The 23874-nt window shown below is 43.9% G+C and overlaps 1 protein-coding gene across 1 annotated transcript in view; it reads left to right on the forward strand.

The window, feature by feature from the left end:
* ttc27 (tetratricopeptide repeat domain 27) overlaps positions 1-23874 on the forward strand; it is a 124726-nt gene that overhangs the window by 70326 nt on the left and 30526 nt on the right. Inside the window, exons 10-12 of the mRNA XM_038960503.1 lie at positions 8729-8842; positions 18915-19010; positions 21810-21932. Of these exons, the coding sequence (XP_038816431.1) occupies positions 8729-8842; positions 18915-19010; positions 21810-21932 (333 nt within the window). The remainder of the gene's footprint in view (positions 1-8728; positions 8843-18914; positions 19011-21809; positions 21933-23874) is intronic.

Raw genomic sequence — 23874 nt, forward strand, 5'->3', positions numbered from 1 at the left:
TCGAAATAACACTGAAATTGTGAAAATTCTGATAATGCTCTTTTAGTGTAAGAGCTCTCCTATCTGCCAATCAGGGCTATGTAAATAGATTTACATTTGTATCAACACGCCTACACGATCAGACTGAGCATTTTAATAACAAAAGCAGGCTCTGGGAAATAAATGATAAAAAATATATATTTTTATTTTCATGAATTACACAGTGATGTATTAGACACAGTGACGACATCAAAAATACTGCATGGTGGCTATAAAGCCTTATCTGAAATGAGACAACTTTTCAATGGCGATTTAAGCTTACCTTGTATATCTGATCTTGGCTTGAACAAAAGGAAAGGAGAAAAAAAACATTCTCTCCTGTCCATTGGCTTAGCTAGCTTGGTCCCTTCTAATTTTCTCAGCCTTTGTCAACCAACAGTCAATGTTAGGGCTTCCTGGGTCACTGAAATTATATACACTGCTCAAAAAAATAAAGGGAACACTTAAACAACACAATGTAACTCCAAGTCAATCACACTTCTGTGAAATCAAACTGTCCACTTAGGAAGCAACACTGATTGACAATAAATTTCACATGCTGTTGTGCAAATGGAATAGACAAAAGGTGGAAATTATAGGCAATTAGCAAGACACCCCCAATAAAGGAGTGCTTCTGCAGGTGGTGACCACAGACCACTTCTCAGTTCCTATGCTTCCTGGCTGATGTTTTGGTCACTTTTGAATGCTGGCGGTGCTTTCACTCTAGTGGTAGCATGAGACTGAGTCTACAACCCACACAAGTGGCTCAGGTAGTGCAGCTCATCCAGGATGGCACATCAATGCGAGCTGTGGCAAGAAGGTTAGCTGTGTCTGTCAGCGTAGTTTCCAGAGCATGGAGGCGCTACCAGGAGACAGGCCAGTACATCAGGAGACGTGGAGGAGGCCGTAGGAGGGCAACAACCCAGCAGCAGGACCGCTACCTCCGCCTTTGTGCAAGGAAGAGCACTGCCAGAGCCCTGCAAAATGACCTCCAGCAGGCCACAAATGTGCATGTCAGCATATGGTCTCACAAGGGGTCTGAGGATCTCATCTCAGTACCTAATGGCAGTCAGGCTACCTCTGGCGAGCACATGGAGGGCTGTGCGGCCCCACAAAGAAATGCCACCTCACACCATGACTGACCCACCGCCAAACCGGTCATGCTGGAGGATGTTGCAGGCAGCAGAACGTTCTCCACGGCGTCTCCAGACTCTGTCACGTCTGTCACATGTGCTCAGTGTGAACCTGCTTTCATCTGTGAAGAGCACAGGGCGCCAGTGGCGAATTTGCCAATCTTGGTGTTCTCTGGCAAATGCCAAACGTCCTGCACGGTGTTGGGCTGTAAGCACAACTCCCACCTGTGGACGTCGGGCCCTCATACCACCCTCATGGAGTCTGTTTCTGACCGTTTGAGCAGACACATGCACATTTGTGGCCTGCTGGAGGTCATTTTGCTGGGCTCTGGCAGTGCTCCTCCTTGCACAAAGGCGGAGGTAGCGGTCCTGCTGCTGGGTTGTTGCCCTCCTACGGCCTCCTCCACGTCTCCTGATGTACTGGCCTGTCTCCTGGTAGCGCCTCCATGCTCTGGACACTACGCTGACAGACACAGCAAACCTTCTTGCCACAGCTCGCATTGATGTGCCATCCTGGATGAGTTGCACTACCAGAGCCACTTGTGTGGGTTGTAGACTCCGTCTCATGCTACCACTAGAGTGAGAGCACCGCCAGCATTCAAAAGTGACCAAAACATCAGCCAGGAAGCATAGGAACTGAGAAGTGGTCTGTGGTCACCACCTGCAGAACCACTCCTTTATTGGGGGTGTCTTGCTAATTGCCTATAATTTCCACCTTTTGTCTATTCCATTTGCACAACAGCATGTGACATTTATTGTCAATCAGTGTTGCTTCCTAAGTGGACAGTTTGATTTCACAGAAGTGTGATTGACTTGGAGTTACATTGTGTTGTTGAAGTGTTCCCTTTATTTTTTTGAGCAGTGTATTATTGAGTTATTTGATTATTGTTTGGCAATGTATTAAACTTACATACTTGGACTTTGTAATATTGCAGCTTGTACTGTACCAAAGAATACATCCCTGCATGTCTGTGATCTTAATCTCTATGGCAGCTTTGACACTGTTAAAAGCTTTAAAAAGGGCCAGTCGTATCCATTTCCTGTCTTGGTTTTAAGGGTGTTGTGTATAATATTTATGATGTTTTTGTCATGATCCCATTCCATATTAGTGATTCTGCAATGGTAGTGCTTCCTTTTGAGTTTGCCAGATATTTTTGGGGGGCAACTGTTCTTTAGAGCCACACACACCCTCAGGTCAGTGTCCAAAGTGTTTTCCTGATGTCAGCAAACTAAGCCTGGGCGACATGGCCTAAAACTCATATCTCAAGTTTTTTTCTAACATATCGGCAATTCACGATATTTATCTAGATTTTTATGAACGTTTTCTCTAAGCTTTGTTGTACAATTTAAAGGTAAAATCCACTGCATTTAAAACAGTCACCAATAGTCTAATGAACTCAGAGTTGGTGAAATGTTACCTAGGCTGAATATATGTCTTCCACAACCATAATCAACATAGTTGTACCTGCTCCTTTTTTATATATTTTTTGCATTCACTGAAATGGCTTTCAGGTCTGTCTATAAAAATGCAATTTTTTGTAACACATGTAACCAGAGCCATGCATAATGCACATTCACTAATAATGCAGCAGGCATTATATTAATTTAACACGGGTCTTATAAACAATCTCTCAAGCAGAAGCCTACGTGCTAGTGAGTAGCCAGCTAATATTTATATTTCAAGTTTATCTAGGTATAATTTCACAAGCTCTGAATTCAGCTAAAAAGGCAAAAAAGTTAAATTATTATGAACACAAACTGTTCTCTGTTTCTAACTGTTTGAACAGAATGCTAGCCTGTCCACTTTGTTCAGATGTTTAAATTAAGTGGCATACCTTATTTCTCAGAATGAGAACGAGTTGCCAATTCCTTATATAATAGTTTTATGCTTATTGCACATCTATAAAAAGACTAAACGGCTAGTATAACAATCTTTATTTGACCAAAATGCTGCTAGCAATATATGGTACCGTAATGCGTGACAAACTGAGCATTCATTTTCCAGAATTAATGTTTATTGGTACATCCGTTTTAGTAGTGTCTGCTCTGCTCGAAATTTGAGTTGAAACATTAACAAGGTTTGAAAAGTTAACTTCTCTATTACACTAAAATGTCTCCATCTGTTTCGGTGTCTGATTCTGTTGGACCAAACCTCAAATGCAAATAGCGAGTTGAAACAGTTTGTCAGAGAGGAAGAAGTGATCTCTCATCTGTTGTGAGTGGTAGGGGGAGGGGCTTGGGAGAAAGAGGCAAAAGTGAGAGGTTTCACTTTCACCAAAATCTGTCCAAAAATAAGCTCAATGTGTTTCTATGAGCTTATTTTAAACCTTGTCACCTGCCTTCCCGCCTCTGGGATAACCACTCCCATTGTTACATGCTGACTAGACCGGGCGTCCGCCATTTCGCAGTCTAGTCAGCATTTGGCGAACCACACCAGACGTGATCAGGACACACAGGTTGAAATATCAAAATGAACTCTGAATCAATTATATTAATTTGGGGACAGGCCGAAACATTTCATGGCAATTTAGCTAGCTTGCTGTTGCTAGCTAATTTGTCATGGGATTTAAACATTGAGTTATTTTACCTGAAATGCACAAGGTCCTCTACTCTGACAATTAATCCACACATAAGGGTAAACCGAGTTTGTTTCCAGTAATTTCTCCTTCAGTCTTATTCTTTGGACTTCATATGGCGGTTGGCAACCAACTTTAAGGTTGGTTACCACCACCAACTGGACTGGAGTGTGGACTTAACTTCATCTTTCAATCACCCATGTGGGTATATGCTCCTAAAAACCAATGAGTAGATGGGAGAGGTGGGACTTGCAGCGCGTCAAAAATAGAACGCGGACATTCGTTGCCGCACGCGAGCAGTTTGGATGAAATGATTAAATAACATGTATGTGTACGCTTGTGCATGTAACGCGAGCGCTGTGGTCAGCATGTTAGGGTGGAGATATGAGCATTTCGTCATTATATTCAGATCTCTGGTGTATATGGGAAGGTGCACAGCAGGAGCTAACGAGAATAGCTCAAATAGATACGAGAACAAGCGGACATAAAACCTCATAAAAATACAGAACCTCGATTCTGCGATACAAGCATTTGGAATATCACGCAAAAACATACATTAGAATTATTCAAATTAATTAGCTATCACCCAGCCCTACAGCAAACCCGTGGGAGTTATCATGTAGGGGCCAGGGCTGGAAATAGGATTGTTAGATAAGTTAGTCAAACAACCCAGACAGTGTTTTTCTTATATCTACATAGATGTGGCAGCCTGACTTGTTACATGACGTAACTCAGTAAAGACTGTCTACAGTGAAATCATGGCTGGGACCTGGGGTAGGATCGGGTTTGCTGTGTTCTGCCAAATGCCGATCTCCAATCTGTCCTCTGCCGCCCACTGAGGGCTTCTGGGAAGGGTTTCGGGAAGTGGTTGAACTGGAAGTGTTGCCATAGTGACATGGATACGATGTGAGTGGAGGCGGGAACGATGTGGGAGGAGGGTGACTACATCTTAAATTGTTGTTTCTCTGGCCCCGTAGGAGGAAGTCACTTTGTGATAATCGTCTCGCAACTTGGCACGGAAGTTGAGGGGGAAAAGAGAGGAGAGGCTTCCCATGGGGGTTCTGTTCTAACTATCGTCGTTAAGGCATTCACTATACCCCTGTCTGTACACCACCATACTGATGGTGCTATTATTGTATTTCTTACCTTCTTTCCATACATCATACTGCTGTACTGTTCAACCCATGGGCTCTGGTGATATGTCTAGTGGAAGCTGGGGTATCTTGCCTTGTTTTTCTATCCCAGGCCTCAGCAATAGTTTGCTTCTAATTTGGCTGATTTCGATCAGGTCTCATGTTCTGACATGGCGCAGAGGCCAGACACTGTATAGCCAGGGGAAAACACATGTTGACTCTGCTCAGAGGAAGTGAGCTTGTGAGAGACAAAATATCAATTTGCTTTGCGGCTAAATATGTCACACAATGTTCCTGTGTGGAACTTTACTGATCTGCTCCTTCCCTAATGGGTTATTATTATACTGAACAAAAATATAAACGCAACATGCAACAATTTCAAAGATTTTTACTGAGTTACAGTTCATGTAAGGAAGTCAGTAAATTGAAATACATTCATTAGGTGCTAATCTTTGGATATCATGACTGGGAAAACAGATATGCATCCGGTAGTCACAGATACCTTAAAAAAAGACCGGGGCGTGGATCAGTAAACCAGTCAGTATCTGATTTCACCAACATTTGCCTCATGCAGCGCGACATCTCCTTCGCATAGAGTTGATTGTGGCCTGTGGAATGATGTCCCACTCCTCTTCAATGGCTGTGCGAAGTTGCTGGCTATTTGCGCGGACTGGAACACGCTGTCGTACACATTGATCCAGAGCATCCCAAACATGCTCAATGGCTGACATGTCTGAGTATGCAGGCCATGGAAGAACTGGGACATTTTCAGCTTCCAGGAATTTTGTACAGATCCTTGCAGGATCTCGTCACAGTATCTGTGTCCATTCAAATTCCCATTAATAAAATGCATTTGTGTTCGTTGTCCGTAGCTTATGCCTGCCCATACCATAACCCCACCATGGGGCATTCTGTTCAAAATGTTGACCACAGCAAACCGCTCGCCCACACGATGCCATACACATGGTCTATGAGGCCGGTTGGACGAACTGCCAAATTTTCTAAAACAACGTAGGAGGTGGCTTACGGTAGAGAAATTAACATTGAATTCTCCTGCAAGAGGTCTGGTGGACATTCCTGCAATCAGAATGCCAATTGCACGCTCCTTTAAAACTTGAGACATCTGTGGCGTTGTGTGACAAAACTGGGCATTTTATTGTCCCCAGCACAAGGTGCACCTGTGTAATGATCATGCTGTTTAATCAGCTTCTTGATATGCCACACCTGTCAGATGGATGGATTATTTTGGCAAAGGAGAATGCTCACTAACAGGGATTTAAACAAATTTGTGCACCAAATTTGAGCGAAATAAGCTTTTTGTGCATATGAAACATTTCTGGGATCTTTTATTTCACATCACTTTACGTGTTGCGTTTATATTTTTTTTGTAGAGTTGAGCACTGAATTTTGAATGTTCTCAAAATAGTTCCCCTTGAAATTGCCAAGCAAAGACATAGGAATGTATTGGAAAAGCAACAAACCCTTACCAGCTTTCTCTTTTATCTTTTCATCTCTAACTTGTGCTCCTCTTGGCGTCCTTCCTAAACTCTTTGTCTTGAGTCTCACAAAGGTCCCAGCTAGGAGAGGGAGGACAGGACTCTAATAATATAGACATGTCAAAACTCCCCAGGAAGCAGAAATCAATGCCAAACCATATTTTTTTGTTTTTTTGTTTTTTATTGAATTGGTCAATTTGTTCCCCATATGAGGATTTGTTACCAGCGATTAGTATTCGATATTTCACATACACGACCTCCCTATAAACCAAACTACATTTATAGCGCTCTGAGAAGATGGTGTTCTCACCTCCTGCCTCACTGGTCCCAGAGAAGAGGGCCCCTTCCCTGAGGGACATGTGCAAACACTACCCTCTGAGGTTCCAGTGGGCTTCAATGTACTGTATGGGATACACCCAAACTGTCTGCCAGCTCCCTTCCCATCCCTCCTCTACTGGGTAGAGGGGAACATTGGCTGGGAAAACATCACCGGGACCTGCTCTCTAAATTTAAATACCACCTCCTGCTCGCCACTGGCGGTGACACATTCCTACTGCATGCGTCTCCTACACAGTGCAGTATGGAACCAAGTCCATCTGTTTTTAGGTCAAACAATATTTTTATTTTTTTCTTGTCTTTGTGGCATTTGGGTCTATTTACAATGTACAGTAGATGTTGACTTGTATTCAAAGTTATTACACAGTTAGCTATTCAGATACCGTTCAATACAGATTTCCTGTAGATGTTGTTACAGCCCAATCCAAAACTTTATTTAGTAACATACCGGTATAATGTGAAAGGTCAAGTAATGTTGAAATGCCCGCTCACCCACTGCCTCCCTGGTCTGTCCTTTGGTAGACAGACAACCTCAGTCCTGTGAGACAAGATGTACTGCCGTTGTAGCAGGAAGGGGTCGCCACTGACTCCACAGTGAGTAATGTGCTTCCTGCCCCAGACAGGAAGTGGGACTCACCTCGCACCAAACCTCCATCCTTGCTCACACCAAACAGACCCCCTCCCCTCCCGTGGACCAGAGGGGTATACTATGTACCGGGTTTGACGAGTTAGTGAGGTAACTTTGGTCAACTCAGGATAACCGGTCATACGAAAGTGACTCACCTTTTAGCCAGGTCAATTTCTATGGCAATGAATCCTTCAGAATTAATAACTCGGTGCTAACTCCATTTATCCTGAATGAAGTGTCTAAGCCATGAGTTGAGGACCAATGAAATCAGATACCCACCCTCTTGCAAAGGTTGTTATACTTTATTTGAGCAAGACAACTGATGAAATATTTTATTAATCTTTTTTTTTTGTTGTAAAATTATATATTTCAAAAAAATTCATATCATATGACACATTTGGTAATGACTGCATTTGCTTTCCAAAATGTACGTTTTTCACGCGATTGTATTTAGAAATTTGAACCTGAATGGCAGTTCCCATTCAGTCAAGACTGGCAGCCATTGCTAGTGTAACCATGAGTTTAACAGTCAAATTGCCAGGGTAAGAGTTTCCAAAACCCTTCGATGGGTTCTATGTCTATGGCCACAGCGCAACAAGCTGTTCCACAGATAGAAGGTGCAATAGGCGTGGGGAAAAAGGTGCTCGTGCATTGATAAGCACACCGAAGACGGCATTGAAAAGTAATACAATTAAAAAAGACGGCACTTCTAAAATTCAATTTCACACCATAGCCTGCAGAATTTGCAAGATAACCGTTCATTCTTTTTGATTTAGGCACAAATAGAAATGTTGCACTGACTTGCCCGTGGATTGCTGTTTCAGCATTGTGTCAATAGAGTTTGGCACAGTTACAAGCCTGCTAGAGTTAGCGGCAGGCGGACAAGTAATATCCACCGTCGTAGTACAGATGAAGCCTGACCTGGAATGTGAAGCTAACTGTAGCTGGCTAGCTTTATATAACTCTGAGTAGTATCTAGCTTGCTTTGTAGTATACCACTCTGGTTGGAGTGAGAGGGCCTAATCAGGTTTACCTGCTCTAATCTGCTGTGTTTCCTGTACCTGCCTTTATTCGCATGGGAATTCCTAGTGATGTTATAAGAGCGTCCTAATTTACTGGTTCTTATGCTTTGGTCAGAGATTACAGTAGATTACTGTTTTTGAGAAACAAACTATGTAAAAGGCTAATTAAAAAATTCCAGGAAGAATGTTGAAGATGTCAAACACAGCTACATTTTTCTGTACGGTATTATGCCAACTTTTTCATGTATTCCTATGTGTGTGCCATCACTATCTGAGAGACCGGACTATCCCTTTAATCTGAGATTGAGGTTCCTAAAAGTCCATGATGAAATGAAAGTGTCTTGAATCTCCATGTCCTTACTGGTCTTTCTTCCCTCTCCCTGCAGTGCATATTGTCTCAGCCCAAGTTCTGGGCGGTGGAGGTGACAGCACTGTGTCTAAGGACCAAGCTGGAGAAGGGCAGCTCTCGGCGGGTGGAGAGGGCCATGATGCAGACACAGGTAAGAGCGATGAGGGGTCCCACGAGGTAGGGTTCAACGAGATACTCTATGCCACACTCATGGTGAACGTCACTATTGGAAGCTCACATCTCAAGTCTCAGGTACTGTACAGTCGTGGCTAAAAGTTTTGGGAATGACACAAATATAAATTTTCACAAAGTTTGCTGCTTCAGGGTCTTTAGATATTTTTTTTCAGATGTTACTATGGAATACTGAAGTATAATTACAAGCATTTCATAAGTGTCAAAGGCTTTTATTGACAATTACATGAAGTTGATGCAAAGAGTAAATATTTGCAGTGTTGACCCTTCTTTTTCAAGACCTCTGCAAACCACCCTGGCATGCTGTAAATTAACTTCTGGGCCACATCCTGACTGATGGCAGCCCATTATTGCATAATCAATGCTTGGAGTTTGTCAGAATTTGTGGGTTTTTGTTTGTCCACCCGCCTCTTGAGGATTGACCACAAGTTCTCAATGGGATTAAGGTCTGGGGGGTTTCCTGGCCATGGACCCAAAATATCTATGTTTTGTTCCCCGAGCCACTTAGTTGTCACTTTTGCCTTATGGCACGGTGCTCCATCATGCTGGAAAAGGCATTGTTCGTCACTAAACTGTTCCTGGATGGTTGGGAGAAGTTGCTCTCTGAGGATGTTGGTACCATTCTTTATTCATGGATGTGTTTTTAGGCACAATTGTGAGTGAGCCCACTCCCTTGGCTGAGAAGCAACCCCACACATGGATGGTCTCAGGATGCTTTACTGTTGGCATGACACAGGACTGATGGTAGCGCTCACCTTGTCTTCTCCGGACAAGCTTTTTTCCGGATGCCCCAAACAATCGGAAAGGGGATTCATCAGAGAAATTGACTTTACCCCAGTCCTCAGCAGTCCGTGATGTTTTAACCTGGAGAGAAGTGGCTTCTTTGCTGCCCTTCTTGACACCAGGCCATCCTCCCAAAGTCTTTGCCTCACTGTGCGTGCAGATGCACTCACACCTGCCTGCTGCCATTCCTGAGCAAGCTCTGTACTGGTGGTGCCCCGATCCCGCAGCTGAATCAACTTTAGGAGACGGTCCTTGCGCTTGCTGGACTTTCTTGGGCGCCCTGAAGCCTTCTTCACAACAATTGAACCGCTCTCCTTGAAGTTCTTGATGATCCGATAAATGGTTGATTTAGGTGCAATCTTACTGGCAGCAATATCCTTGCCTGTGAAGTCCTTTTTGTGCAAGGCAATGATGACGGCACGTGTTTCCTTGCAGGTAACTATGATTGACAGAGGAAGAACAATGATTCCAAGCACCACCCTCCTTTTGAAGCTTCCAGTCTGTTATTCGAACTCAATCAGCATGACAGAGTGATCTCCAGCCTTGTCCTCGTCAACACTCACACCTGTGTTAACGAGAGAATCACTGACATGTCAGCTGGTCCTTTTGTGGCAGGGTTGAAATACAGTGGAAATGTTTTTTGGGATTCAGTTCATTTGCATTGCAAAGAGGAACTTTGCAAACTTTGCAATTAATTGCAATTCATCTGATCACTCTCCATAACATTCTGGGGTATATGCAAATTGCCATCATACAAACTGAGGCAGCAGACTTTGTAAATTAATATTTGTGTCATTCTCAAAACTTTTGGCCATGACTGTACATAAATACACAGAATAAGGCTATATTATTGGTTAGGCCAGTAATGCTGGTCTTCTTGAAGTGAAGGCACTTGCACTTGGTGTTATACCATTTCAAGGGCTTACGGGCAAAATTCGATCAATTCCAAACCTGGATTTACATGATCTGCTACACATGTCTTGCTATATGTCACATCATTAGCACAACAGTCTGCAAGCAGAAATAAGCTGCATGCCCTCTGAAATCCACCCAGCCAAACTCTTTAAATCAGTATTTCCACAGTGAGCTATCTGTGAAAGCAGAGGGGACATGTGGATAACTTAGCGGAGGATAGACATACTCCCCCTGTGCAGGATGTTTGTCATGGGTGTCTCTGTGAAACCAGCCCCCCTCTTCCCCCTCACCGTCAAAGTAGAGAGGGACTGGCAACCTGGGAATCTACAGCCTCTGCTCCCTGTGATAACATAGTAAACTGAGCGAGAGCTTGCTTCTGTTGTGATGGTCTGTGTAGGAGGATGGGGTGAGGTTTAGACATACTATGGTACCATTCACAAGAACACAAGTCCTTTATGTTTCCACAGAGCTTTTCACAGCTGAAGTGCAGACAATCTCTCTCACACACATACTTATACTTGCCCATGCACAGAGGTATGATTTAGGAATCATTTATACTCAGAGTTGCTTCAAACTGTGCTGGGATGACATTATGGTGTGTGTGTGTACTCGTTGCTCTCTCCAGCCCCAGTGAGCTGTCAGTCGTAGACAGACGAGGTCAAAGTCATAAAGCAGGAGGTTGGGGCCTGGGACATGACGGTCTGACGTCGGGTATAGAACAGGACACTCTCTTAAAGAAGCCAGACACTGTACAGCTGCTCCATGGTTTTGTGACATAGAGCAAAGAGAAAAAGTCTGGTTTCAATCTCTCTAGCTTGCCCTCCTCAAATGTTTGCACACGGAGCTCTGCAGTCTTATCCCAAACCTGATTTGACAGACAGCGCCTGGAGGGGGGCCGAAATGGCTGAGGGGGTCCTTCAGGGGGAGCCGTGTGACAGGCAGGGTTGGTTCAAGTCATCTAGAGGGGTGGGGGAGGCTCATGGGGGGGACGGGAGCCACCCATCTGTCCATCACAGTGCGAGGAAGACATCAAGCACCAACTGATCCCACCGTCTGACACTAACCCCATCGCCACCCTGTCCCATTCCCCTGTGAGACAGACATGCTCAATCACCGTTTCCCCCAGAACGCCAAAACCCCAAAGAGAACCGCATCAGAGCGAGGATTGACAGGCAGCTCACACTCACCGATGACTGAGAGTTGGAGGAATTGAGAAAAGAAAAAGCTTGCCCCTCTGCTTAGTTTCAAATTCTTTCTCCCTCAAGTCAATGTGTTTTGACTTCTAATCTCCTTGGCTGCTGAAAGAAACAAAGGGGGAAAAGGGGAGGAAATATGTCATGTGTTGAGTTGTTTCATGTCATTTTTGGGGGGGGGGGTTGAGGCTGCTATTTTGATATGAGAGGTTCCTTGTTTACTAATTCCATTACAGACAGATTTGGGGGACATCATTGTTTTTTTACTTGGCTGCTAGATATTGTTCTCGTGAAGGTATAAATACTATCAAAGAGGCTTGTAGACAACAAGCACAGGTTCTTCACCAGACTACCTTCTATTCTTATTATTCCAATCAACTTCATTGTTATTATTAAGGCAATAGTGGTGTAAATAATAGGATATAAAACACCATCAGTTACTGTCATTTCCTTGGCATGCCATAATTAGGTGTTTTTGTTTTCAGAAAGGTCATTGGGTATAATGCAAACTGGGCTGCTGTTTCTGATGAATGAAATCAATAGCTAAGCCAACACCAGTAGTGAGTAGTTTATGACATACTGTACAGTGCATTTGGAAACTATTCAGACCATTGACTTTTTCCACATTTTGTTATGTTACAGCCTTATGCTTTAAATTGATTATATACAACATTTTCCTAATCAATCTACACCCAATACCCCATAATGGCAAAGTGAAAACAGGTTTTTAGAAATGCAAATTTATTACAAATAGAAAACAGATACCTTATTTTCCTAAGTATTCAGACCCTTAGCTATGAGACTTGAAATTGAGCTCAGGTGCATCCTGTTTCCATTGATCATCCTTGAGATGTTTCTACAAGTTGATTGGAGTTCACCTGTGGCAAATTCAATTGATTGGCCATGATTTGAAAAGGCACACACACCTGTCTATAAGGTCCCACAGTTGACAGTGCATGTCAGAGCAAAAACCAAGCCATGAGGTCGAAGGAATTGTCCGTAGAGCTCCGAGACAGGATTGTGTCGAGGCAAAGATCTGGGGAAAGGTACCAAAACATCTGCAGCATTGAAGGTCCCCAAGAACAGTGGCCTCCATCATTCTTAAATGGAAGAAGTTCAGAACCATCAAGACTCTTCCCAGAGCTGGCCGCCCGGCCAAACTGAGCAATCGGGGGAGAAGGGCCTTGGTCAGGAAGGTGACCAAGAACCCGATGGTCACTCTGACAGAGCTCCAGAGTTCCTCTGTGGAGATGGGAGAACCTTCCAGAAGGACAACTATCGCTGCAGCACTCCACCAATCAGTACTTTATGGTAGAGGGGGCAGACGGAAGCCACTCCTCAATAAAAGGCACATGACAGCCCCCTTGGAGTTTGCCAAAAGGCACCTGAAGGACTCTGATCTTGATGAAACCAAGATTGAACTCTGGCCTGAACGCCAAGCGTCACGTCTGGAGGAAATCTGGCACCATCCCTACTGTGAAGCATGGTGGTGGCAGTATCATGCTGTGGGGATGTTTTTCAGCGGCAGTTGACTGGGAGACTAGTCAGGATCGAGGGAAAGATGAATGGCACAAAGTACAGAGATCCTTGATGAAAACCTGATCCAGAGCGCTCAGGACCTCAGATTGGGGCGAAGATTCACCTTCCAACAGGACATTGACCCTAAGCACACAGCCAAGACATCGCAGGAGTGGCTTTCGGGACAAGTCTCTGAGTTTCCTTGAGTGGCCCAGCCAGAGCCCGGACTTGAACACAATCGAACATCTCTGGAGAGACCTGAAAATAGCTGTGCAGCGACACTGCTTATCCAACCTGACAGACTTTGAGGAAATACAGGTGTGCCAAGCTTGTAGTGTCATACCCAAGAAGACTCGAGGCTGTAATCGCTGCCAAAGGTGCTTCAAAGCACTGAGTAAAGGGTCTGAATACTTACGTAAATGTGATATTTTATTTTTTATACATTTGAAAACATTTCAAAAGTTTTTCTTTGTCATTAGGGGGTATTGTGTGTAGATTGATGAGGGAAAAAACAATTTATTCAATTTTAGAATAAGACTAACGTGACAATGTGTGAAAAGTCAAGGGATCTGAATACTTTCCGAATGCACTGTATGTAGCTGGAGAACAATTCTAGCAATTGACCCTTCGCTAAGCCCTGCCCCCCTTGATTACTGTTGCAACCTCGGACAACATTTTCCCGGGAAGCCCAATTCCCCATTCAACCACTTGCAAAATCCCACAGTGATCTCAAACTGTGTTTCTAATACACAATGAAATTAAACTAATCAGGAAACTATTGGGAATGTTGTGGTGGACTGTCATTACAATTGGTTCATCAAATTGTTTGTACTGAATTCAGAGATACTCAATGGCTCTGGATTCACTGTCAGTATGGATTCAAAGTTATAATAAGCACTTTTAGAGCTAACTAGTGCTCTCAAATCATATCCTGATGTCGACGGGAGATGGGAGTTGTATTCATTAAATTGCTAACTTAGCTAGCTAACATTTTGAGAAAAGTAATATGAAGTAGCTTTTTATTTATTTATTTTTAACCAGGAAAAGCCCATTGAGAACCAGAGTCTCTCTTTCAAGGGAGACCTGGCCAAGAAGGCAGCAACAATCAATACATTACAGAATTATAACATACTACAATACAACATTATCCAGCCTAAAAAAATGCATTTACACTCCTCCGTCTCCCATCAATATTTTAAATTCATTCAGTGGCGCTAACATATCTAGATGAAGCATGGATTGTAAAATTATTCCATGCGTCTGGTGCACAAGAAGAGAATGCAGTTTTGCCTAATACTGTGAATGTCCTGGGGACTTTAAGTAGCAACCACCTAGCAGACCGGGTATGGTAACTGCTGGTGGCGAAGGAGACCAGACTACAGCTTGCTAGCGTTAGCAACATTTGGTGGTCAATGAGCTAACCTAGCAAACAATGTAACAAAAGTATTGGCTCTGAATTTCAGAAATCACAGTAGCAAGTACTCCTGGTACGCTGTTCAATTTAGCAATTAAAATAATTTATTGCCATAGCCATCACTGGGTTTCATGCAATTTAAACGTGAGCTTGTCTGAGGTGTCAGACTCGACAACAGTTGCTATCCGCTGTGATTGGTTGCTCTAAATTCTGGGGCAGTGCTTAGCGAAGGGTCAATTGTCCTTAGTTAAACAGCTTACATTTTTGGAACTTAGCAGAAAATGTATGACACATAGTTGAAGTCGGAAGTTTACATACACCTTAGCCAAATACATTTAAACTCAGTTTTTCACAATTCCTGACATTTAATCCTAATAAAAATTCCCTGTTTTAGGTCAGTTAGGATCACCACTTTATTTTAAGAATGTGAAATGTCAGAATAAAAGTACAGAGAATTATATATTTCAGCATTTCTTTCTTTCATCACATTCCCAGTGAGTCAGAAGTTTACATACACTCAATTAGTATTTGGTAGCATTGCCTTTAAATTGTTTAACTTGGGTGGAACGTTATGGGTAGCCTTCCACTAGCTTCCCACAATAAGTTGAGTGAATTTTGGCCCATTCCTCCTGACAGAGCTGGTGTAACTGAGTCAGGTTTGTAGGCCTCCTTGCTCGCACACACTTTTTTAGTTCTGCCCAAAAATTCTCTATGGGATTGAGGTCAGGGCTTTGTGATGGCCACTCCAATACCTTGACTTTGTTGTCCTTAAGCCATTTTGCCACAACTTTGGAAGTATGCTTGGGGTCATTGTCCATTTGCGACCAAGCTTTAACTTCCTGACTGATGTCTTGAGATGTTGCTTCAATATATCCACATCATTTTCCTGCCTCATGATGCCATCTATTTTGTGAAGTGCACCAGTCCCTCCTGCAGCAAAGCACCCCCACAACATGATGCTGCCACCCCCCGTGCTTCACGGTTGGGATGGTGTTCTTCGGCTTGCAAGCCTCCCCCTTTTTCCTACAAACATAACGATGGTCATTATGGCCAAACAGTTCCATTTTTGTTTCATCAGACAAGAGGAAATTTCTCCAAAAAGTACGATCTTTGTCCCCATGTGCAGTTGCAAATCGTGGTCTGGCTTTTTTTATGGCGGTTTTGGAGCAGTGGCTTCTTCCTTGCTGAGTGGCCTTTCAGGTTATGTCGATATAGGACTTGTTTTACTGTGGATATAGATACTTTTGCACCTGTTTCCTCCAGCATCTTCACAGGTCCTTTTCTGTTCTGGGATTGATTTTGCTCTTTTCGCACCAAAGTACGTTCATCTGTAGGAGACAGAACGCGTCTCCTTCCTGAGCATTATGACGGCTGTGTGGTCCCATGGTGTTTATACTTGCGTACTATTGTTTGTACAGATGAACGCGGTACCTTCAGGCATTTGGAAATTGCTCCCAAGGATGAACCAGACTTGTGGAGGTCTACAATTTTTTCTGGGGTCTTGGCTGATTTCTTTTGATTTTGCCATGATGTCAACCAAAGAGGCACTGAGTTTGAAGGTAGGCCTTGCAATGCATCCACAGGTACACCTCCAATTGACTCATATTATATTATGTCAATTACCCTATCAGAAGCTTCTAAAGCCATTACATAATTTTCTGGAATTTTCCAAGCTGTTTAAAGGCACAGTCAACTTAGTGTATGTAAACTTCTGACCCACTGGAATTGTGATACAGTGAATTATAAGAGAAATAATCTGTCTGTAAACAATTGTAAAAATTACTTGTGTCATGCACAAAGTGGATGTCCTAAACGACTTGCCAAAACAATAGTTTGTTATTAAGATATTTGTGGAGTGTTTGAAAAACGAGTTTTTGACTCCAACCTAAGTGTATGTAAACTTCCGACTTCAACTGTAAATGGCTCTCCAGATATGGTACGTTTTGTTCAATCTTAACATGGGTATCAAAAGTGTACTGGTCTTATTCTGATTGCAAACTTCATATTTCTGCAACCTGTCAGATGGGATGTTTTCCTTCCTTGTGCAGTTGTATAGAATCAATATTTTATGGTTTTCTCATTCAATATACTTTAACCATCTGCTATAATTGTGTTCACAGAGCAACTTGGAACTCAGTTCAGTGAATCGGGATGTTTTTACTCACCAATCTCCCCCACCTCCTCTCATCTTCTCTGAACTACTGTGGCTCTCTCTCTGTAGGGCCTCTGGTCTACCAGAGTTCATCAAATGCCAACCGCTGTTTGTGCTTTGAATATATACACTGGCCGTGGAGAAACACAATTTATTAGTCATCTGCAGTCTGCTTTCAAACAAACCTTGCTTGCCATTAAGGGAAACCGATTCCACCAAGCCAACTGGAAATTTCATTTTTTATTCTGTACAATTTAACAAGGAATTTTAACATTCACTACGTCCCCACGCACAGCCTTTTATCAGCAATAAGTCAATTTGTTGGAGACACCTTTATGGTGGGAAAATATGCATATTGTTTTTATGCGCATTTTAGAATATTTGCATGTCGCCAATTGGATGGAGTCCTAGCTGTTTTTTTTGCAACAGCCCTGTAAGTCACTTGGATGTGCTACCCATTCAATCTTAGAAACTATTTGTGGGGAGGGTACAAAAGTCCTCAGGAATTTATAAAGGACAGAACCCAACTGCAGGCATTATCAAATTAGAGCACCATTAAGCAAGCAAAAATGTCATTTTATCAAGGTCTAGTTGGTTTTGTGCAATGTTTCGCTTTAACAAAAGAGAGCATTTACATCTACCTGGAAGACTGAACATTTGCACTCAAACACAAGCGTAAAGGCTGTTTGTTTTGGCATGAATAGACAGCCCTATTATATTCCTCATTCTGGTGAATTCTTACAGCTCTTGCACTTGCTGTGTGCCAGCTTCCACTCTGCAGGCTACCTGTTTTGACACACTGCATCACTCACAGATTTACTCCTAATGGTTTACTGGGCATTCTCATTCGTTGACAAGGTTTGTTTAGATGTTACCGATTTCCAGAGAGGAACTGCTGTTGCTTGTTGACAGGATTTAGATATTGGTAAAGACAACTTCCCCAACCAACCATTAAACTGACAGAGACAAAAGATGAACATTGATGACAATCATGTGGGCAGAGTAGAAATGGTCTTTGAGGGAGCGAGATCAGTATTCATCTGAAGCAGTCTGTTTGACATCAACACTTTATGACCGGGCATTGGATTTGTCTTTGAGTTTAAAATGTAAGGAAAGCTTTTTATCCCCCCCACCTCCCTGATTGTGTTGGCGTCTGTCTGTTTGTCTATTTGTTAGTGTTTTTGCTTGTGTCGTTCTGCGTTTTGTCCGAGTATGTGTGTCTAGGTGTCTGTTTCTGTCTGGCCTCGTTACCAGAAAATGGAATCACTGTGACTCACTCTCTGTATTTTCTCCATCCCAAACTGTAAAATATGTCCTGTTACACTCTTACCCATTTTCCTCTTAATTTCCTATGCAATGAGGCCAATCACATCCGAGCTGCCAAACTCCATCCACTGTTTATAATTAACTTTATCCTGGGTGGTCGGGATCCAAATCTCATTACAGGAAACTGGGCCCTGTCCAAGTCCCACAGATAACACCACCCAACCCAGCCATAACGACAGGACTCAGTCCTAGTCTGGGATTTGCTGTTAGGTTGAGGTTTATGAGCCATGGTATTGGATCATTGTTGTTAGACATAACTGTGAGTCAAGCCCAATTTTAGGCACAGACAAATGTCTCCTCTCAGATAGCAAGCAGAATGCGAGTTGTTGCTCTGCATGACGGCCCGCTGATAAAATGAGACTGAGAATGAGACAATAACAATTGGATAGCATCCAGCAGTGGCTCATTTGCTGTGACTGTGAGAGTTGTTTCCTGTTTATACCTTGTCTTCCTGGATGCCCTCAGCCAGTGTTCATTGAGTACCTAACAACCCGTACAACACAGATTGAGACAAAACACAGAACTCAACCAGATATCAGGGTTGGACACTGTCAATCAATGGGCTTTTAGACCTGTTGCACTCACATCTCAATCAGTACATTTTCAATTTGCTCGTGACTTGCCTTACCAGCTTTGCAGTTTAAATCTGTCATTTTGGGGGTTTAGTAATGAGGCTTTGCCTGGGTATGACTCTCTCTAGTTGATGCTGGATGTCTTTCCTCTCTTCCAGACTATAGTGGATTACTTTGAGGAGAAGAGCTGTCCTGTGACGGAGCGTCTGAAACTCTTCTACTGCTGCCAAGCTCCTCCCAGATGGGCTGTCCAGGTAACACCCCATCATTACCCCTGTCACTGCTGATTGGGTTTCTGATTTATGAATTGGTTTCACTCCACTGTGATTGTGAACTTCATTTTAAGGGCCGACTCACTGTAACTGAAGTACCACACAGAGCAATGTCTTCCATCAAAGCTTTGAGTTATGACTTGACCCATTGGAAGTCATGGTCATGATTAAACAATTATTTACATCAGGGTTATATGAGTGAACACTAATTCAGGAGAAATGGATGGGACCCATCCACTTCACCGACTCTCTTTGAACTCCCACACCTTTGACGGTAGTCCGAGACTTGAAGAAGGATGCTGCCCTTGCTTTGTGACTGTCCTCTCGACCTCCTGCACGAGGTCCACTACCGCGTTGTCCCCAGAGGAGTCTCATCTATCACCACATGTCTGGTTATTTAGTGCGTCAGAGCCTTGATCTAATCTGGACACTTGGCATTCAGACAATATATCTGTCAGGCTGAAGCTCCCTGTTAGTGCCGGCTGCTTTCAAGCCAAAGGCCACCTAATGGCCGCCTCCACTGCAGGATGGCCACTAAAACAGTACGTCTTTGTCCTCCAACTACCAGACAGTTATTCCCCCTCAGGGTAGAAGCTGCATCAACCTGGTAGTCTTTATATGGTGTTACATGTAAGGCTTGTCTGTTTTTCTCGCTCTGTGTATATATTCCGGGAGATGAAGAGTGAGTGATTAGCCTTTCTGTTATTCTGTATTTGTAGCAAGCAGAAAGATGGCTTGTTGACCATGGATGTGTTTATTTCTGTTGTTGTAGCACCTGTCTTGGCCCAGTCAGTTTCTCCTTCCTTGTATCAGGTAAGGTGTTTTGAGCGGTGTAATTTGCTCACATTTTCCCTTCACATTTCTGTGAAGGGAGTAGTACACAGCGTTGTACGAGATCTTCAGTTTCTTGGCAATTTCTCTCATGGAAAAGCCTTCATTTCTCAGAACAAGAATAGACTGAGAACATGAACAATGTCTACACTGTGTTTCTGATCAATTTGATGTTATTGTAATGGACAAAAAACAAGGACATTTTTAAGTGACCCCAAACTTTTGAACGGTAGTGTATATTTAAAGGCACAGGACTAGTCCAACAGATGAGGGAGAAGAGTGGAGATGGTGAGATAGCTAGGGAGAAAGGGAGCGAGAGATTGTGGGGTTGTAAGAAAAGGAGGGAGGAAGAGATATGACAAAGAGGAGGTAGAGAGATTGAGAGGGAGGGAGTGTAAAAGACAGGGAAAGAGAGAAATCAGTGGGGCAGGATACATCGCCCAGGCTTCATGTAATAATGGCAAACAGCAATAAAGCTGGAATTGAAGGCACCCTATTGCCGCCTGGGGAATTGAAAGTGCAAGCAAGGCAGAGAATCGTGTGGGCTGTGGTGATGTGTTTTTCCTTAGCGAGAAGCGTGCCCGGCATGTAACGATGGCCGTGTCTGCGCACAGAGAAGCTGTGTGGGGAGAGGAGGGACAGGAAGATGGGTTGAGATATAGCACATATTTTAAGATTTGCTTACAGAATTAATAAATCCCCATATAAATCAACTGTGTCTTGTCTGTCTCAGCACTTCCTGCTTTCAGGGAGATTCTGAAACCACAATATCAGGAGTTTTCCTGGAAACGGGTAAAGAGGCACAAATGGCATGTGCGCTGCCGTGTGTCCTATTAGTCTAAAAGTCTGCCGTTTGCCATTGGTGTCACGTCCTGGCTCTCCATGTCTCCCTGGTCACGTGATTAGGGTGGTTCACGAGTGGAGTTGTGGGACGGGTGTAAATTCTGATTTATGAGGTCCATCATCCCAGTGGGACGTGATATGTCACCCCTGAGACGGGATGGGGAGGCGATCACAGGAGAGGACGAGAGGTGATAAAACCCAGAAACCTAGGATTTAGTCTGTGACAAGACAGGCTGTGCTCCAGGTTCAGCTCCCACTCTTTAAGTGGACCGAGAGACAGGGTTTGGGTACAAGGTTAGGGCCTATGTTGCCTTGTGTGAAGATGACAAGATAATGGAAATAGATGTGAGGTCATAATAGTGGAGATGGAGAGATAAAAGATGAAGAAACTACCCTGGGTGAAGACACTACACCGGGTGAAGACACTACACCGGGTGAAGACACTACACCGGGTGAAGACACTACACCGGGTGAAGACACTACACCGGGTGAAGACACTACACCGGGTGAAGACACTACACCGGGTGAAGACACTACACCGGGTGAAGACACTACACCGGGTGAAGACACTACACCGGGTGAAGACATTACACCGGGTGAAGACACTACACCGGGTGAAGACACTACCCCGGGTGAAGACACTACCCTGCATATGGCACCACAGCTTGGAATGAATACAACTGGTGTGTGTCTGCGTGTGTAGTTAAGAACAGGCCTGTGGTAGTATTATTATTTTCACAATAATCAGGAGGATGGCTGCAGCTTAAATACTGATAAACGGCAGTACATATTTGCACCCTTGAATACAGCAGCTAGGGAAGACCAACTCTCCCAAGCATCCAGTGACAAAAAACAAGACTTTTATTGTTCTGAATGTGATAAAGGCCATTCCCTCCATAAACAGAGCTGTGATGGTTCGTGGAGTGTATGCATATGCAGTGTTTCCCCCAGGATTTATTTCAGCGGTGGCAGAGCTAGGAGTGGGTTTTCCTGCAGGGGGCTGCGGATGGGGTCTTCCTGGGGCATACATCAACATGATATATATATTTTTTACTGTTTAAATATGAAATGACTTATCCCATGTCTAAACCTCTCTCACATTTACAGAAGCAGCTCGCCAGCCTGCTGACAGACCTGGGCTGCACGAGCTCAGCCCTGCTAATCTACGAAAAACTGGAGCTGTGGGAGGATGCTGTCATCTGCCTGGAGAGGATGGGCCAGCATGGCAAGGTACAACACAGCCATTACAACCACCAGAAAAATTGTGACTGCCGTTCTCAGGGACAATGCAATACCCATTGCTTTACACAACAGACAAGGTTATTTTCGTACTTAACATGGGCACCACACAAACACACTCAGAGAGAAGCTCATCTTGCACCCACTGGAAGAACAGTGAATATCGCCACTATCACCCTATTGACTAGCTATCTCGCTGTACTCCCTCCACCTCTCCGTCTGTCTGTCTGTGGTGCGCACCTGTTTATGCACTCGTTTGTGTTCTCTGGCGTTCCAGCTGTCAGACACATTAGTCCCAGGGAGATCTGGCTCTGTTTCCCTGGTGTTGTTATTAACCTGTCTGCCCCCCAGGGCCCCCTGGGAAACACACTTCCAGATAGACAGAAATATGGCGTGTTTGGGTTGGATCACGCTCTCACAGAGCCCCCCCGTCCCTCAGTCAATGTCCTCTTGGTGGCGCTGATTGAATGTTCACTTTGGTCTCTTAATGGTGGAACACCAGGAGTTGGAAGTACAGGTCACAAGGGCAGCCAACAGCAACCAATGGCATTGGTTTTAGAGTCTGATTCCCACAGTGCGGCAGAGAATAAAGAATCAAAGATTTGGACGTATGGCAGCTGTTTGTTTTTGTTGGTCCTTCTTTTTGATAGCGGATCGTTTCCATTTTTTTTGGTGCGGAAAAGTCTCAATGTTTACACAGGTGTGTTTTTTCTCGCCCGACCTACCAGTGATCTCAGTCAGAGTTGACTGAGGTAATGAAGCAGAGAAAAAAGGAAGAGCCAGCGGTAAGGCAACCTGCTTTCTCGCTCTCTTGCACCTGTCAGACGATGTTCTGTCAAGTCCTAACAGAAGTGCCACACCAGGCCAAATGGAGAACCCTGTAACACCTTCCGCCATGTTGCTGTGGTTATGAAAGTCATTGATGAAACCGGTGCCAGATTTGCAGCAAACGCTCTGCGGACGTTCTCCCAAACTGTTACGCAATGGACATCTGGTTCATTCTTGGTCAGATTCTCGCAGAAGTATTTTCTCTCTCTCTCGATCACCACTTGTCCTTTCAGTCATTGACCTTTTTAAGTGACATCTCCACATGACTCTCAGGGTTCTCATAAATTCGCTGTAGCATCACCACATCCATCTCTCTGGATCAACAGAGTTTGGCTGGGACAGATTGAGCAGAAATGAGTATTCCACAAGCGCACACACACCATACTCAATCAATCAATCAAGTTTATTTTATATAGCCCTTCGTACATCAGCTAATATCTCGAAGTGCTGTACAGAAACCCAGCCTAAAACCCCAAACAGCAAGCAATGCAGGTGTAGAAGCACGGTGGCTAGGAAAAACTCCCTAGAAAGGCCAAAACCTAGGAAGAAACCTAGAGAGGAACCAGGCTATGAGGGGTGGCCAGTCCTCTTCTGGCTGTGCCGGGTGGAGATTATAACAGAACTATGCCAAGATGTTCAAAATGTTCATAAGTGACAAGCATGGTCAAATAATAATCATGAATAATTTTCAGTTGGCTTTTCATAGCCGATCATTAAGAGTTGAAAACAGCAGGTCTGGGACAGGTGGCGGTTCCATAACCGCAGGCAGAACAGTTGAAACTGGAATAGCAGCAAGGCCAGGTGGACTGGGGACAGCAAGGAGTCAACATGCCCGGTAGTCCTGACGTATGGTCCTAGGGCTCAGGTCCTCCGAGAGAGAGAAAGAAAGAGAGAAGGAGAAAATTAGAGAGAGCCAAGATTTTCAAAATGTTCATAAATGACAAGCATGGTCAAATAATAATCAGGAATAAATGTCAGTTGGCTTTTCATAGCCGATCATTAAGAGTTGAAAACAGCAGGTCTGGGACAGGTAGGGGTTCCGTAACCGCAGGCAGAACAGTTGAAACTGGAATAGCAGCAAGGCCAGGCGGACTGGGGACAGCAA

This window comes from Salvelinus namaycush, chromosome 22 (genome assembly GCF_016432855.1).
Source record: "Salvelinus namaycush isolate Seneca chromosome 22, SaNama_1.0, whole genome shotgun sequence".
Taxonomy (NCBI): Eukaryota; Metazoa; Chordata; class Actinopteri; order Salmoniformes; family Salmonidae; genus Salvelinus; species Salvelinus namaycush.